This window comes from Mandrillus leucophaeus, unplaced genomic scaffold (genome assembly GCF_000951045.1).
Source record: "Mandrillus leucophaeus isolate KB7577 unplaced genomic scaffold, Mleu.le_1.0 Scaffold128, whole genome shotgun sequence".
NCBI lineage: Eukaryota > Metazoa > Chordata > Mammalia > Primates > Cercopithecidae > Mandrillus > Mandrillus leucophaeus.
The window spans coordinates 6,664,698-6,683,788 of NW_012101209.1; the positions used below are offsets into that span (position 1 = coordinate 6,664,698).

At 37.7% G+C, this 19,091-nt stretch overlaps 1 protein-coding gene across 2 annotated transcripts in view; it reads right to left on the reverse strand.

Annotated features, from left to right (window-relative positions):
• Window positions 1–387: 387 nt before the first annotated feature.
• Window positions 388–19,091, reverse strand: part of SNX10 (sorting nexin 10) — a 91,525-nt gene continuing 72,821 nt past the window's right edge. The window contains exons 2-7 of one of the 2 annotated variants that reach the window (XM_011972279.1): window positions 16,850–16,970; window positions 13,612–13,698; window positions 10,109–10,209; window positions 9,599–9,697; window positions 2,382–2,594; window positions 388–1,926 (exon numbers count right to left, since the gene is read on the reverse strand). In XM_011972279.1, coding sequence (XP_011827669.1) covers window positions 1,845–1,926; window positions 2,382–2,594; window positions 9,599–9,697; window positions 10,109–10,209; window positions 13,612–13,698; window positions 16,850–16,951 — 684 coding nt within the window. In that variant the 5' untranslated portion in view covers window positions 16,952–16,970 and the 3' untranslated portion in view covers window positions 388–1,844. The remainder of the gene's footprint in view (window positions 1,927–2,381; window positions 2,595–9,598; window positions 9,698–10,108; window positions 10,210–13,611; window positions 13,699–16,849; window positions 16,971–19,091) is intronic. The other variant, XM_011972280.1, reaches the window with a different exon arrangement.

Sequence of the window (19,091 nt, forward strand, 5' to 3'; positions counted from 1 at the left end):
AATAAGTGATCCGGCAAAGTTGATTTTTTTTCCCGTTTAATGTAAAAATGATCTCATGACATTTACATACTAAATATTAGGCATTAATATTAATTTTGATGGTTATGTTACATCATCTAAAAATAATATGACAATTGGTGGCATAGTATGTGTTTTTCAAAACTGCTGTAAAACAGAAATAGTGTGAACTCAAATACATATTGCTGAAGGGATGAGGATCGCTCTTAAATGCCTGGATGGCATACACTTTACATATTAGCATGGTAAGAAATTACTAAATCTTGTGCACATGTATCCTAGAACATAAAGTATAATTAAAAAAAAAAGAAATTACTAAATCTTTTTCTTTTCCTGTATTAAAATAATGAGGATCTAAGACACATTAAATCAAAATATTTACAAAAATTAAATAATGTTTTAGACCAAAGAAAAAAAGGACAAATTAAAGAAATCATTCTAAATTTAATTTTTTAAATGTTAGTTCTTAGTTTTGTTAGCTTTTTTTTCTGTTGGTTCTTTGAAACAAGCATTGTAAAGACTTTTTAATAATACAATAGCTTTTAAACTCCTAGTGAAAATGAAAAGGTTGCTTTTTCTAGTAGCTTCTGCCACTCTTCAATTAGGCTGGGTGACAAAGCAACAAGTTATCCTAGTTATCTGAAAATATCTTCCTGTTAGTTTCACAGAAATATTTTGTACCATTCAACATGGAAGAAACTTGGGTAATTATCTCAAGAAAATGTTGCCTCATCTGAAATCTGAAATTCAAAATAGTTTATCTAAGATATCTTTGGGACACTAAAAAAAAAGACATTTTGTGAAAATTATACCAATCTTCAAGTAGATGCTTTAAAAGAAGGGGTTTTTTAAAAATGAATAATTATTTCTGAAATTAGCAAGTTGACATCCTTTTCTAAATTATGGGAATATTTATTGGTAAAATTAAATTTATTATTTTTATAAAATCCTTCCTCTGATTTAAGGAGTAAGTAACCACCACTGGTACTAAAAGTTATCTAGTGATAAGAAATTGCACATTTAGTCAAAAAATAAATCATTAACCTGTAATTCTAATTATGCAATGATAATGAAAAAAATGATTTGTCTCCAGAAACCATTTGTTGAAGCTGATTTTGGACAATGAAAATGTATTTCTGAATCTATATACTGGAATTATAAGTAATATTACTAGCACTATCTATGTTTTTTCTAAGATGTAAACATTATTTTAATATGTCTCTATTCATAGGATACATTTCCATCTAAGCGTGAAACAGAATACTGGAAAGGTTAAATACTCTTAAAATATTTCAGTCGAACACCCAAAAGCGTATAGTGTTTTGCCAGTGCACAGGAGGTATCCACAAAATATCAGCCACATGTCTGAGAGAGGCAGTCTGGTCTACAATGTTACTCTTCATAGGGGTTAACAACATATACACCGTGTTTACTGTTTACGGTAACACTGCCCCACTGATACAAGAAGGAATGCTCTATCTTGATTTTAAATGCTACTTAGTTGCCTATCTTTTTAAATTCAATAAAACCAACTAGGTTTTTTAAAGCATGTAAGTCATTTCATTTGAGGGCAAGATCTTGTTTACCAATAATGCCTGCCTGTAAAGGATAGTATTGCATTCACAGGATTTTTAGCTTTACACAGAAGCCTACCTAAAATAAGACAACATAAAAATACCACTAATAAACAACCCAACAGCTTTAAGAATTTAAATACCTAACATCATGACAGTGAACTTTAGGTAAGAATGTATTATTACGAAGTTTTCTTCTCTATGACTGGACATAATTTGCTATTCCTAAGATAGTAACATTAGAATTATTTTTCAGGATTCCTGCGGAGCTGTATTTACTTTACATCCATGTGAACTGCTGTCATCACTACTGTGTCCAAGCCCAGAGGATGAACTGGAAAAGAAGAGAGGGGGAAAATAATAAAAAGAGGAAATTGGTTTTCACAACACACTCAAAGCCTGAGTAACAGAGGAGAACTTTAATTATCTCCAGTCACAAAGAGAGACAGGAAATTTGGACTTTTAATTAGCCATTTGGAGTGCAGTTGGGTATTTTTTTAGCTAGATAATTTAAACGCGAATAATTCAAGTCTGACTAAATGAAAGTCACATAATCAGAATGCAAATAATTGAATTTCTACTGCATTCATTAATTCAGTGTGGAGGTGTGTGTGAAGACTACTATGATGAGCTGTCACAGCTCAATAAAATCTCAGTCAATTAATTTTTTCATTATCTTAGTATTACATCAACAAAAAAGTGAAGTGTGTATATATATCTATACACATGCATATGTGCACTATGTGTTACATAAATACATATACATTAAATCAAAATGCAAGGAAATACCTTTCTGAATCATAATCTATATCATTTTCTTTTTTTCCTTCTTCATCTTCTTCAGGGAAACGTCTGTTCATCAAGGCAAACTTGTGAATTGCTTCTTCCACAGAATACTTAGTCTGCCCAGAAACACATGCCTCAATGTCTTCTGAATTCAGATGGCTCTGTAAGAAGAGGTGAAGGCTGCTATCTGAAAGCAAAAGTGCATTCTGTAGGACTCTGTATTAAAATAGAAAAAAAGGAAAAATAATTGGTGAACAGGATGGTCAGTGATAGGGTAGAAGAAAGAAAAACATTAGAAAATGTACCACTGAAGGTAATTTCTCTCCTGTGGTAAACTTTGTATCAATTATGGGCTCTGCCCATTAAGGGGAGGAAAGCACATGTTAACTTTTATTCAATTATTTGGAAATTTAGGTGGGTAAAAACATGAAGCTAATAGTTAAGAACATCTGTTAAAAGAATAACTTCAAGGACATTTCTTCAATTTACCCATCTGTTATTACCATGTGGATTAATTATGGAAATATTTTGCTTAAATAGTCATAGAAATTTATTCCACTTTAAAAAATTTACTGCCAATAGCATGTCAACTCAGTGATCTTTATGGGATAGGCTGTCATGAAACATCAAAACTTTCAACTACTATTAAAAATTATATGAAGAAGTTGATACAATTCTCAGCATATTTTACATTTTAAAACTTTACAAGTATAGTTATATACTTAAGTGCATGTTTACAACAGCTCATGAGAGAGATGGCTTTTTTTTAATACTTAAGGTTAACTATAAATTTCTCCAAAATCTTTAGGAGCACTGAATCTGTGTGTTGTCAAAATGAGGAACCAAATAAAATTGATCCCAGCCAAGTTTACCATATATATAATTAAAATATGATAATGTTGTGATGAGTACATACTGCTCTTCCCACATTCAAGATCAAAGTTTGCAAAGACAGAACAGATTTCAACCAGGGCATCAGGACTACATGGAAGATTAAAAACTATTCTGTAGCAAAATCTATAGATGCTCAAATTCATATCAGTGAATGTGTTTTCTCTGAAATGCACATCTTAGAATATGAAATCCAATCAAAGTATACCTTTATATTTAAATAAAAACTGATTTATCTTTTAGCAAAGATGTTGACATATGATAATTTAGTCTCTACGAATAATAGTTCAATAATTATGTAAGAGGAGACACTAAGACCAGATATAGGGGACAAAACTAAAACACTAAAACCAAGTAGAGTTTTGTTCAACAAAAGATATTTCCAGTATAACGATCTGTGAAAAATAGATCATGTATTTCAGACCAAATGAACCTTACCTTATATTCTGCTTGTTTAAACAAGTAATAAGGAAAGTAAATCTCTTTTGGCCATTAATATCAGTTTAGTGAAAATCCAAGGCCATTATAATAAGTCCTTTTCTACAAAATAAAACAATTATTTCTCAACAAAGGCAAAAATGCCTAAAAATGCACAGTATTAAAACCAAACTCTAGCTGTCCCCTTTGCTTCAGCAGGTTTACAGTTTGAGAAAATATTCTTTACTGGTCTATTAGAAGGAAAAGTAAAACCTTTGTGCTTTTTAAAAGGCAAAACCTCAAGCAAAACAGCTAAATCCTTCTTTTTCCCTCTGTGTCCTCAGCCCTGGGTCCTCCCAGAAGATGACCATGTCACATGATCATGATTAATTCACCAAGTACAAGTAGCTAAGTAGTAAATCCCTCTTTACTCTTTGAGATTTATTTTCTACATTTATAAATGTTTACCATTCTGGTTTTAAATACTTCAGATTAAGAGAAGAGTTATAGACAACAATCCATTAATATGAACTTGGATCGTGAAGTCTGTGAAGTGAGCAGCCTGTTTCCTGTGGCTTCTGTCAGCGGTTTCCTGCCTGCCATCAGTACAAGGAACTGTTCATGGGATTGTACTCACAGCTTTGTTTCTGTTAGAAATGTGTTTTATTTTCTTTATAAAATAATGGGTAATCTTTAAAATTGATTTTAGATGGTTTGAGGCATTACACCACAAAAGTAATGAGCACTAATGCCAATGATACTGGACACAAATTCATTTTAGCTTTATTTCATGTCTGAAGCAATTCTACTGAGCCTTGAACCGCTCACGTGTTGTTATTAACTTGCTAGTAACTTAACACATGGGTACAGCAAACAAAAGTGATCAGAGTCCAGGTTGATCGGGACCTCAAGGCTACTGTCCTTTTTCTTGAGCTATAATTCAATTTCCAATTTTACTGTACATTAGACTCATTATTTCCCAGTGTTTTCTTTTTCTGCTCAATACTGCCATCTGGAGGACACACAGATGAAAAGAGAAGGAGCCAGGCTCACCCAGCTCACAATTCCAAAGAGGGAGAAAGATGTGGCTGAGGAGGGGACATCTGAACACTTCCCCAGGCCTAGAGTTCAAACCAGTCAGTCGGCTAGACCGTTTTCGTCTTTGGAATCTCCTCTGTTTCTCTGGCTAAATTCATGCCACCATACTCCATGAGTATGAGTTTTAAATAAGCAAAAATAATTTTTAAATGTATTTATATGCTTTTTATTTTATAGTCAGTTCATTCTGAAATTTAAAATGAAAATTTTTGAGAGTGTTTTCCCATCTGGTTAGGTGAGCATAATTAATTTATTCTGAGTACTATTTGGCTTACTATCAGAGAGGGCTGTGACTGCCACCATCATAATATTAAATCTTATTTTTTCCTTAGTCATGTTTGTGCCATATTTTCCACAAACAAATCTAATAGCAGAAAATCAATTTCAAACCTAATATAAAGAGTACTTTGTAAAACAGTCAATAAAATGTCATTTGTAGAAACCTCCATTTAAAAAGTATATGATTTTCAAATCTTTATAAAAGGAATGAAAAATAGCCTCTAGGATTTTAAAATAATTTCTAAAAAGATATTTATAGTGCAAATCAGAAGTTATTCCTTTCCCCATAACAATTTTAGACTAAACAAAGAAAAATCTGGTTTTTTCCCTAAATTGGACACAGTTGAAAAGCACAGTTTTCCTCAACATGATTTTATTAGATGTATTATATGATGGTTTAGCTAAGAACAATATATAGCTATGCAAAATCATTTCATCCTAACTAAGGATGTCCTGGGTCTACTGAACCCAATACAATGATATATATACACATCTGTATAGTACATGGAAGATTAGCAGTTTGATGTAGGAAAAAAAATTAACTCAGCCTGTTTAGCTCTTACTATAAGAAAAAATAAAACCTACAAATCTTCATTGAAGACATTCATGATCTGTGCTGTGGTGCCCTCTATTGAATACAAAGACATAAAAATCGTGTGTGTGTAAAACTAGCTGTCATGGTTCAACACTAGTCTTTTGTAAAAAAAACTTTAATATTCCTTAATATTTGAAGAAATACAAAACCATGATACTAAAGTCTAAACTGTAGGGTAAATGTAGTTGTATTAATGGGATGAATTCAGTAAAGAAGGAAAGTAGCTCCCACTCATGAATAAATCTGTTCAAACCTAAACTGAAAATCCCATTCAAACCTAAAAATTAGTAGGAATTCCATTTTCCATAGTTGGAGACTTACTGAGTTTATGTTTTTTAGCCTATAACTTACTTTTCGTAACTATTAGAAGTTACTTTACGTTTATAATTACTCAGGGGCAAGAATACAAAAGGGAGATTATAGTTAAGACTGAAAAAAAATGAGTATATTTGAAAAATCTCACAATCATAGCAAATTTAGCCAGCATTTAAGAGTACTGCTAATTTTAAATTTGCCAGGTCCTGGGATTCATATAGTACATCCACCTTTCCTATAATTTCTTTATCTATAAAACTGAGATAATATCCAACTCCTAAGATTTTTGTAAATACTGAGACTAAAACATGTAAAATGCCAAGCACATAGAAAGTGTTCAATAAATGGTGGAAATTATTCTTATTTGGCACCTAGTCAAAGAAACAATTTTCTAATTCCTCTACAAAGATCAGTACTTTCTTATTAAATATGTATCATTTCACAAATGACCTTAAAGAAAAATAGGTATATATACACATATACAAAGACATTGTGGTTTCAAAAGGTTTGAACATATTTAGTGCTTCTGGTTCATAACTTCAAAACTTACATGAAAACCAGGCTTTAAAAATACATGCTAAAAACCTACAATACAAGCATGTTTCCATGTTTTAATGCTGTGGTTTCTAAAATTCCTCTACGAACAAGGTACAGGCTATTGATGGCTGGCCCTACTTAGGTAACCAATGGGGGTTCAGAGGATGTCAGACTGGGGCCAAGACACAGGGCCGAGGTATACATCACATCCAGTTTCCTAAAGTGGACCTGGGTTGGGTGAGGGTAGAGCGCACCAGGGGCAAAGACGTCGAGGGTGCTGCCTTACACAACCCAGGCAAGCACAGATCTGAAGGACACAGAAGGGAGGCTGGGGAGGGTCAGCAGGGGCCACAGAGCTCAGGTCAGGCCTGAAGCCAGCCCTGTGGTATTTGACTCCTCACTTCCTTCAGGTTTAGGCTGTGTAGAAGCACCAGCTTTCATTTTTAAAGTGAAATATTAACTTGTAGGCAAATGTTCACATACCACAGTGGAACAAATGGTATCACAAGAGAACCCCCTGCCAACTCCATGATTTGACAACCCAGTCGGATGGCAATCCAGATTCAGCGTTAATGAATCTAGCCGTAGCCCTGGATATGTACACAGTGCTCCCCACTAGAATGGAGGTGTCAGGAGGACAAGGACTGGTTCATTCTGTGCAGTCCTATGTCCGCAGCACACAGGATTAAGCATTCACTTAATAAACCTCTGTTGAATGAAGGATCGCTGCATGGTTTTTGGAGGTTTCTTCAAGTCCTTTTCATCTGTAGGACACAACCACTCAGTGAGGTTGGCTATGGGTGGGAAATATTACCCCACTCTATAGCAAACAAAGGCTTAAAAGGAATGAAGTGACTGCTCCAAGGCTCATATACAGCTACAAAAAAAACCAGGAATCATGATTATGGGAGACCTAGAACTCAGCTCCTTGAGTTCCTGAACCAGGACACTTTCTACTATGACATCTGCATCAAATACAACCAGCAAACAGTCAAACCATGCACTATGCAAAAATAACCTGGCACAAGCATAACCCCACTATGGCTGAATGACACTCACAAGGTCATTAATTTGGGTAGATCAACTGTGGATAGAAAGGTTGTGTTCAAAACAACGAAGTAATTCCTCGTCAAAAACATATACCCTGCACTTAACTAGCTATATAATTCAGAGGCATGTGCTGTCTTCTGACCTGAAATAAGACTTCCCTATAGAAGACAAGCTGCCACAGCTCCCCCAGGACAACATCTACACTAGAGTGACAGGCAACTCTGTAGAATTGTGTGGCGGGGACCACATCTCAAGGGAGAGGCCATCAGCCACCTTGGCCTCATAGAGACAACAATTAAAATCAGAGGCCTCCTCTAGGGGAAAAGGCAGGAAAAACCTGGCCAGGTCTCTGTTCTGCCATGCCTGTGATATCCCCCAAAAATACAATGAAATGTTTTTGGAGGACTTGGCTCTGCTCATCTGTTCTTCTGGTCTCTTGCCATGTTTAATCCTCTGGCTTCTCTTCATTTGCCCACTCTCCCTCAATTTATAATCTTGGATCTTTCTGTATGTCTCTAGGACACCTTCAAAGGAAAGGCACTAAGTCAATCTAATAGAAATAAATATTAATATTAATGTGCATACTTAATATCCAAACCCTTTATGAGAGAGCCAAACGGGGAGGAGGCAATATATTATTTCAGGCTAGCTCTAAGGTCCTATTTAGTGAACCCAAAAGGAGATGACTTCAGATCCTGAAACTACTAGAAAAAGAAACAGTTCAGGAGATTGGGTCCTGTCACTAACTAGCAGTCACATGACTCAGCCTATTTCCTTATCTACAAAATTGGAAATTAGGAAAGCACAAGCTGTCTCATGTCTAAGTACATTAAGATACTAACAGCCAACATGAAGACAGCACACACAGAGGCCGGGCGCGGTGGCTCAAGCCTGTAATCCCAGCACTTTGGGAGGCCGAGACAGGCGGATCACGAGGTCAGGAGATCGAGACCATCCTGGCTAACACGGTGAAACCCCGTCTCTACTAAAAAATACAAAAAACTAGCCGGGCGCGGTGGCGGGCGCCTGTAGTCCCAGCTACTTGGAGGCTGAGGCAGGAGAATGGCGTGAACCCGGGAGGCGGAGCTTGCAGTGAGCTGAGATCCGGCCACTGCACTCCAGCCTGGGCGGCAGAGCCAGACTCCGTCTCAAAAAAAAAAAAAAAGACAGCACACACTGCATGCCAGACACTGTCATGAGTGCTTTACAGTCACTAACTCGTCTATCTTCTCAACAACCCTATGAGGTAGGTACTATGATTACCCCATTTTATAGATGGGAAGACACAGGCAGAGAAGGTAAATGATCTGCCCAAGCCCCCAGCTAGTAAGTGGCAGAGTGAGGATCTGAAACCAGCTAGCCTGGCCTTGGAGTCTGGGTGTAAATCAGTGTGCTATATGGCCTCTAGCATTCTGGGTATTCCAGCATTCCAAAGAGTAGCCGGGGAGGGGCGGAATCACTGGTAGTGTGAACTCAGGCAGCTTTAACTGCAATGCCCACCATCACAGAGTAATCTAGAGTTAATAACTCACTGAGACTGTTCACACGCCACCAAATACTCCTTTATAAACATTCCCTTCAAAGATCAACATTAAACCATTAGAGGAACCCAGAAGAATATTAGCAGCCCATTATTGAACTGATTTTGGTCTGTAAATTCTAAGCATTGTAAACAAAGGCAGTTTTTAAGAAGCACCTTTTGATAAGTAGGCATATTTGTTTCCTGGCAAATTTTTACTTTTGTCAGCTAAACTCCCATGTAATTTGGATCTGCCTGACAGCTTAAAGGACCATGTATTTGTTATCTAACTGAATTCATTCATTGTTTTCTTCCTGGAAGACTTGGTCCCAAATATGTACCAGATGATGTGAGCCACAAGATGGTGCTCTAATATAGGAAATGGACCAGTGGGTTTCGCTTTAGTGCAGATTATTCGCATTTCAGAAACAGGAACATTCTTCCCCACGCCACCATGCAGCTCTTGCAAAGCGCTTGCTCACACCCCTTGTCTGGCCACAGAAGTGTCTGGACACTCACTTTCTGAGGAAATCTTCCAGACCCTGGCGACGCTGATCCACATGCTGGCGATTGTTCATGTTGAAAAATAGGTTTTTAGATGGAAGTTCTGGAAGTTGTCTTAGGAGAAAGAAAAAAAAATGTTTTTAGATGATTAATTCAAGGTGCTTCTGTTACAGAAATCCCTCAAAGTGAAGGCAAATTATGTATGATGATTATTATCACACAATTATTCTATAATTATGATTACACATTATATAGTTACATAATAAGAATATGCGGAAGTCAGTTTAAAGAAAAACCTGTCTTTAAACATTTCTGAGGCCTTTCATGGCCTATACCTATCAAAGTTGGTAAAATTTAAGTGATACATTTTAAATTCAGATGCAGTAGCTAAAAAACTAAACATACATATTGTAATCAAGGCAAAAGCCTATAAAAATCCTTCATATCTTATATATCTTAATGAACATCAATTTCAAATATTCAATATAATGACAAAGTCTCCTCAATATACTCTAAATCACTTACACCAGCAACGCATTACTTTGGAGTCTTTGCCTCAGCCACACGAATTCTCTGTATCTTCTTCGTACACAGGATGTTTTCATTGTAAAACACATGCTATTAGTCTGTACAGAAAAAGTAGAAAAATGAGTCTCACCTGAGGAAAAAAAAAATGCATTTCTTGTATCTATAATTCACAATCTGATCCCAATATTCATTCTAAATAGGATTTAAACCACAAAACATATACTTATATTTATGCCAGTACTCTGAAATCTTGCATATAACCCAGGAAGATAACAGTCCTGAAGACAGCCGGGATGATGGAAATAAGCAGTGTTGCCCCAGGGCGAGGTATGACCTGGCCACTGCCTGCATCCTGAAGGAGCCTCCTACTCACCTATGAGCACTGCTTTCAAGAATAAATAATAAAAAATAAATCCTAACATATAAATGACAGGTAGGAGCTCCGGTTCATCCGTTGCATTTTACCACCATCCATGTAAGCTGGAGGAGCCTCTGGGGCTTAGAGACACCTCTTCACGACCCTTTATGAGACATTGCAGAAATCTTCATCTCCTTGACATGGCCACCCTGCAGATCACATAAATCCCCAGGAATCCTGAAATCACTTTTAAACTAGAGAACAGCCTTCCCTTCTCTACTGTATGTGAGACAGAGTATGTCCTCCAAGCCAGAGAACGGCTGTAGTGCGTGGGGGATAAGCATCTGGCATGGAGGACAGGCCAACCGGATTTCCAGTCCTGGTTCTGCTACAGGGCAAGTCACTCAAACTTCAGTTTCCTGAGTGCTAAAATGGGATGAACTAGTACATATCTAATTCATAGGGTGGTTGTGAGGATTGATAATAAGCACTTGGCCAATGTTGTCTATTAATATTACCATTAGTTACTAAGTGTTGTTTTCCTTCCAGATACCCTAAGGCAGACTTGGAAAAAGCCACCAATGGCGTCCCCATGCTAAGCTCAGCCACAATGCTTCTCCTTTGGGTAAATGTAAGACAAGAGTAAATATTCTCCTTTGAGTAAAACCTAGCAAAATATTTGTTTCTCCTGGTTTTTGAAAATATGAGTATCTCTATTCTCTGTATTTCAAAATCCGATTTTCTAATCTAAATGAGAAACAATTTTTTACCCCCAAGATGAGTACTATTTCAAAAATTATTATTCTACCACTTCATATGCCCAGTGATTGTTTTCCTTGGGAAATCTAAGTAATTATGTGCATTAGCTCTTAAACTGTTCTCATGAAATATATGACATGGTTCCTGGTATTCTTACACTTTGTAAAGTTCAGAAAACTTCAGAATGTAGACAGGTTAAGAGGCTCACCTCCAAGGTAGCCACTGGTCTAAATCCCGTTATCTTTAACGATATGGCAGCAAAACCCGCTGGAAGGAGTTTGTGGCAAATAACATTCTGTGGGTGGACTTAGAGCACACCAGGGCGTCACTCTAATGTGCTCTTTGGGGACTAGGTTTGTAGACCATGTTATACCAGAACTAGTGCCCTAATGAGGCTTGAGCAGGTATCTTCCCAGTACCCTCTCCCTAAAGAATCCCTGACCACTACAGGGATTCCTGACATCTCAGACACAGGCTGGGTCCATTTAAACTCCCTTTAATTTCTCTGCTCACAACCACCAGGGCTGTCAATATCTAAAAATCCACCTGGTACCTACACCAGACTGAGGTCCACCCATAAGTCCTTCATTTGCAGGGCAGGTTCAGGGGAGTATTTACGATGGCTACCCAGCTCTAGGGTCTACTAGTTTAAAATTCCAAGTAAACATTAAGATCCCAGAGTTGCGTGACATCATCTTCCTTGAGGTTAATTTAAACAAGTTGTAAGACCAGCTTCTCTACCTCAAAGCTCTATGGGTTAACAACTAAGAGAAGCCAACCAGAACTCCCTGGCTCTGCCATCCACTTTTAATTGTATGACAGGTGGAAGTCTCTTCAAGATTAGAGGATACTGAGATCACTAACTGATTAAGTTCCTCTAAATCTATTTGCTTGTTTTTGCTGTCCACCAAGCCAAGGCTTAGCCATTGTCAATTTATTAGCGTTTCAGAGAAGTGCCAGGACACCATCAAATACTATTTGTGGAACCCATCATTTCTGGCTCCAGATGGAGATTTCTGAATTTACATCAGGCTATTTATAGAGCAGAGAAAAATCTATACTTCCATTCACTCCTGGGAATAATTAAATTTCATGCCTATCATGAAGTGCGTGATAAGGACGCACAATTTTTTTAGAGAAAGTTAGAAGGCAACTAAAAATATTTCATTTTACTTCAAATGCTTATTCTTATATAGTCATAATTTTCCACACAGAATGCAACTCCAGTGTGAGCTTATGAATAAAACCAAAACAGAATCAAAATCCATGGCGTATCCTGGAATGGCTTTACAACACAATCAAAAAAGCAATTCTGGGTTTTTCTTTTATTTTTTGAAGTTGGGGAAACTTCAGAGAAAAAAGGGAAGAAAGGAGAATTTAAAAAAAGAAAAGTTCTATGGCTGGTGTTTGGGTGTCCAATATACCAAGTTAGCTATTTATAATGGGAAGATTAAATAATGGTTACATTTTACTTCACTTGTGCTATGAAGTCACGGATACAATCTGGGTCAGCTTCTATGCTCCCCAATTGAACTAATTTAGTTTGCATCTGATATGCATCTGATTTAGAGGCAAAAAGTATTGTCCTCAAAACTGGGGCCAATAAACTATAGCCTGAGGGCCAAATCTAGTCTGAGACCTGTCTTTGCACATAAAGTTTTATTGGAATACAATTATGCTCATTCATTTATGCACTGTCTGTGGCTGCTTTTCACCTGCAACAGCAAAAATAAGTAATCTCGATAGAAACTGTATGGCCCACAAACTGAAGATATTTACTACCTTTACAGAAAAAGTTTACGTACCCTTATTTAAGATGGTCACAGAAGGCCACACACCACACAACATTGTTCAAGAGATTGTAACACAGTAGGATCCACGCAAGGCACGTCATTTCTAGTTACATTAATTACTCAGATTCTAGACAAATTAATCACAATAATTGCACATATCCATTTCCCACCTTCTGATTCTATATATAAAACACCACACATCTCTTTTTCCAAAGAACTCTATATCCTCTCAAACTTGAAGGTTATCAGGCATCATATGATTCAGAAATATGCTATAGCAGATCATAAGAAGTGCCATTAATGAGCTATAAGTACTCTTTACCCGTGCATTTTAGATGCATCCGCATCTTCGTATGTGAAGGCAATAAACATTAAAATATTAATATTAACAAAGGAACAATAAGGGATTCAAATAAGGAATTTTTCAACTTTAGGAACCATCTTACTAGTTCATGTAAGATAAAAGCATTGTAATCACTCAAATTCAGTTTTTTGAATCATAAAAACTTTTACAAGTGTCAACTTTATCCCATAAAATGTATCCCATAAAAGTCCCTCAAAATTACTATTTCTACTGACTTCATACTTACATGAATACATATCTCATAGTCAATGTAAGAATGCCAGAAGTCCTCCTTCTGAATCCTAGGATCTCGAACCCAGACACTTACAAATTCCTGTAATGGCATCATAAACAAAGAATTATCCTTCAGAAGTGCAAGAAGGACTGGAAAGAACTGAGCAAATGACTGCACTAAAACAAAACTGAAATGAGCTTTAACCAATGTGGTACTTGTAACACTTTAAAAAACAAGAAGTAAAGTTAATGAATCAGGCACCACGAGCAAATGCAGAAAACACTTTTGCCACATAATGGAATTTTTTAAATAATGCAAAACTGAGGTGGGAGCACTTCTGGATAGTTTTACTGGTTATCTGAAGACAAAGTATACTGTAAAACTGACTTTTAATTTTTAATCACAAAAAATTGGTCCAGGTTTTTTTCGAGTTTAAAAAGTGATCATTTCTTACTTTCTTCATCTCTCCAAATTGAAACAATGGGCCCTTCTGGGTAAGTTGCTTATTAGGACACAAATAAGAAAGGGCACCAGGCCAAGCATGGCAGCTCACACCTGTAATCCCAGCACTTTGGAAGGATCTCTTGAGCCCAGGAGTTTGAGACCAGCCTGGGCAACATGGTGAAACCCCATCTCTACAAAAAATACAAAATTAGTCAGGCGCGCTGGTGCACACCTGTGGTCCCAGCTACTCAGGAGGCTGAGGAGGGTGGATCACTTGAGCCTAGGAGGTCAAGGCTGCAGTGAGCCTTGATTGTGCCCCTGCACCCCAGTCTGGGCAAAAGAGCAAGACCCTGTCTCAAAAGAAGAAAAAGAAAGGATACCAAAGGTCATGGGAAAAGTAAGCAAAGAGGGTTGAAGTTGACTTTGTGCATACATCCCAGCCACATGAGAATAAGCAATAACAACTTATTAACAGAAAGAGGAACACCTTCTTTTACATAATACTTTTCTATTTTTAAAATACATTTCCCCTACGTTAAATCATTTCATCTTCATAATCTTTGTGTTATACATAGAAATTAGGGATATTAAAAGTCATATACAGTAGATAATTTTGTTCTTTTATAAAGATAATAAGAATAGAAAACATGGGGTAAAATTTAAAACAATAGGCCGGGCGCAGTGGCTCACGTCCTGTAATCCCAGCACTTTGGGAGGCCAAGGCGGGCGGATCACAAGGTCAAGAGATTGAGACCATCCTGGCCAACATGGTGAAACCTCATCTCTACTAAAACTACTAAAATTAGCTGGGTGTGGTGGCACGTGCCTGTAGTCCCAGCTACTCATGAGGCTGAGGCAGGAGAATCACTTGAACCCAGGATGCGGAGGTTGCAGTGAATCGAGATTGCGTCACTGCACTCCAGCCTGGTGACAGAGCAAGACTCCGTCTCAAAAAAAAAAAAAAAAGAACAAGATAACCCTATAGTGATGCTCTTTGGCCATTATTTCTTTTCTTTTTTCTCATTTTTGAGATAGGGTCTCACTCTGTCACCCAGACTGGAGTGCAGTGATACGATCTTGGCTCACTGCAGCCTCAAGCTCCAGGGCTAAAATGATCCTCCTACCTTAGCCAATCTCACCCCCAGTAGCTGGACTATAGGCGGGTGCCACTATGCCCAGCTAATTTTTTAATTTTTTGTAGAGACAGGGTCTCGTTATGTTGCCCAGGTTGATTCCAAACTCCTAGGCTCAAGCAACACTCCTGCCTCAGCCTCCCAAAGTGCTGGGATTACAGGTGTGAGCCACTGTGCCTGGCGAGTTTCCTTCTTTTTTTGCCCAGGCTGGAGTGCACTGGTGCGATCTCGGCTCACTGTTCCTAGGCTCAAGCAACACTCCTGCCTCAGCCTCCCAAAGTGCTGGGATTATAGGTATGAGCCACTGTGCCCTGGCCATTATTTCTTCTTCTCTATTTCTTTTATTTTTTTTTATGTGCATTAAGAGACAACCATCATTTCTTAAAAGCATATTCTAAATTACAAGAGGGACTAAAAGACCATTTTTAAACCAAAGTATCCATAATATTCCCTAATCACAGTGTGATAAAGCAGATTCTGCCCAGGGATGGAAACAGAAGCAAAAATCCAGATACTTTGCTCTTGGTCTATGCTTTTCACCTCCATCTCTTGTCACTGTGTATGCGTGTGTGTCTCTTAAAATTTTAAATGTACACTCAAAATTCATTGCAGCACTAAGACTCCACATATTTTTTCAATCCTGAAAATACTTAACTTGGAGTGCTAAATATCACTATTCTCTTGTGGATGGCAAACTTCTTCTCTGCTCCCTGAAATGTTTCTGTGCCTGAGTGCCATCCCAGGCCATTGTTCTTTGCACACTATTGAAATTGTAGGGTGACCTCATCCAAACACATTCAACCCCCTCGCATGGGCTGATGGTCCCCACCCAAAGCTCCATCCCAGTCCAAGCACCTCTCCCATGGATCCAGCCTCTAGCCTGATCCACCTGGAAGTCCCTTGAGCACGCCGTGCCCATACCCTTCCCACATCATCCTGCTCCCCTTCTCAGTGAAGAGCATCTCCCACCAACCCCAGCTAGAAATCCAGTTCTCCCAGATCCCTCTGTTTGACTCATTCCCCAAATCCACACAGACCAAGTCCTTCAGAGTCATTCTCCTTGGAACCACTCACAACTATTCTCTCTGCTACTGCCTTGGTTTAAGGACCTCTAGCCCAACATTAATGCAAGAACTGCTAATTTATATCTGGGCCCATATCCAGTGCATTCCGCACATGAAGACAAGAATGGCTTCAAAACACGTATCTGATGATGTTGCTTTCCTCCTGAAAATACTTCAAAGGCTGCCCCATAACCTTCAAGTTCAAACTCCTAAACTAGCACAATACAGCCTTTCATGATTTTCACTCTGCTTATTTTCAAAGGCTAAGCATAGGTCTCCCTAAGCAACACGCCACTTCACACTTTCAGCCTTCGACCAAGCTGTTCTCTCTGCCTGGACTGCTAGGCCACCCTACTGCCTTTTTTTTTTTTTTTTTTTTTTTTTTTTTTTTTTAATCTTCTCTCTTTTTTTTAATCTCTTTTCTTCTACTGTTTTTTGCCAACTCCAATTCATTCTTCAAATGCAACTTGGTCCCCACTTTTTCTGGGAACCCTTCTCGGATTCACCCAGTCTGACTTATTTGACCCTCCTCTGAGCCCCTAATGTCTCTGGGATTGCCTTGGGCATAGTCCCTACTCACCATGTCCTACTGTGCTGTATTGTAATTACCTGTAGGCCTCCTCTAGCAGGTGCTAAGCTCCTGTAGGGCAGCTTAGGCTGTCTTGTAAGACTTGAATGCCTGATACATCCAATGCATTCCATTAGTATCATTTAATGAATAAATAAATGCCTGCAGGAATAAACAAACTGCCTTCAGGAAAGGAAAATCAAACTTCACTTGAAATTAAAACCTCATCTACTTGGATTCTTGGGCTCCATGAATTAATGGTAAGTTATTTAGCAGCTGGTCTAAAGTTTATTTTATTTAACAAACCCCTTCCTCTAAGGATGTGCCAATTAACAGCATAAGGATACAAGAGCAATGTTTAAGATCTGGTAGAACAAACTGTTTTCTAGCACCCTAAAGAACCCAGAAGCACCTATTTACATAGAAATAATTGAAAATCCTTCTGATAGCTTCAATAACTTAGTCCCCTAAGACTTGTACCAGGCAACAATTTGTTAGCCTAGTTGGAGCTAAAATATGTACTCGAAAGTAATAAAAGTACATTTATTTTAAAATATTCTATAATTCACATGGGTCTCCTCCTCCCCCACTCTGCAATTAGTAGGAATTAGTGAAGTTTCCCCATACTCTCAGCTACAAATAGCACACCCAGGAAGCCAAGGTTCACCTCTAATCTCTTAATTAGACGCATCCCTCATGACATTGCCCGCCATCCTTCAAAGGAATGTTGACAGGCTGTCAGCCACAGAGGACAGTTCCACAGCCCCTTACCTAGAATCATATGGATTTCCTAGGAAAATTGCTTCAGCAGCTGCAGTTAGTCAATTTAATAACCTTATTAAACACTTTAATGACTTCTTGGGCCTAACGACTACATGTAGTAGGAAAAAGCCAGGCAGAGTGGAATTAAAAATTTAGACTAACTGTCCCTACTGTTCTCCATGTGAAAACAGACTTCTAAAGACAGACAGACTCCTAGACTCTTTGAAGATCTAATTCCTGTGTTATCCTATAATAATCACCCTTTGATTTCAATTTCCCTGTTTTTCCCCCATCCCCACACCCCAGGTTTGACCATTATCCACTTCTACCCTGTCTTTTTTTTCCCTTAGCCCTTATGTGAGATGAAACTAATAATAACAATAACTGTATTGTATTGTACCAGGGCACTCGACATGTGGCGTGCTTTGTACTGTTTCACAAATGTTTTCTTCAATCTTTACAACAACCCTCAGAGCTCAGTATATTCTCATCCTACTCTACAGATTTTTTATATAAGGATTCTAAACCTTAAGCAACTGGCCCAAAGTCAAATGACCAGTCTGAGCTAAGTTGCAAACTCACATCTGCCTTCTTCCAAAGACTGTACTATAAAACATGTTCCATCTAGTGATTCTTTTAGTAATAACAAATATTAGGCAATTTCCAATTTCACTGTAATTGTATTGTTTTGGAGGGGGAAGTTTTTTCTACTTTTATTAGCTAAAATACCAGTTCAGACAACATGCTCTTCTCAAACTCTGTCCTTCTGGCTTTTTAAAGCTTTGTATTTCATTTTTGTATTTCTAGCACCAAGCACGGTACTGGCACGTACTATGTGCATATTAAATGTTTCGGAATTAACCAACTGATTTACAAGTAAGATCTTTTAAAAGACAGAGGTCCTCTATGCTGAAAATCGTAAGATGCTATTGAAAGGAATCAAAGAGACATACTATGTTCACAAATTGGAAGACCCAACATAATTAAGAGATAAATTTGCCCAAAATTGATCTGTAGGTTTAACAGAATTCCTATAAAAATATCAGCAAGATTTTTTTTGAAGACATAAATGGGCTTATTCTAAACTTTATATGGAAAGGGAAATGTCTTAGAATAGCCAAGAATTTTTTGAAAAAGAATAAAGTGGGAGGAAGCCTTCTTCCCAATGTTAAGGCTACAGTAGCAAGACAATGGAGTCCTAGAGAGGGACAGACACAGTAGATCAATGAAAGAGAACAGAAAACCCAGAGAGAGACCTACACAAATATGCCCACCTGATTTTTGACAAAGGTGCAAAAACAATTCAAAGGAGAAGGAAAAGCCTCTCAAGAAATGGTTATGGAACAACTGGACATCCATAGGCCAAGAGATGAACCTCAACCTACACTTGATCTTAGCCAAAAGGCCGAGAAGCGATGAACCTCAACCTAAAGCTTGCACCTCATACAAAAATCAACACTAACCAAACCACAGATGTAAATGTCAAACATAAAACATCAGAGAAAATTTTAGAAAAACTTT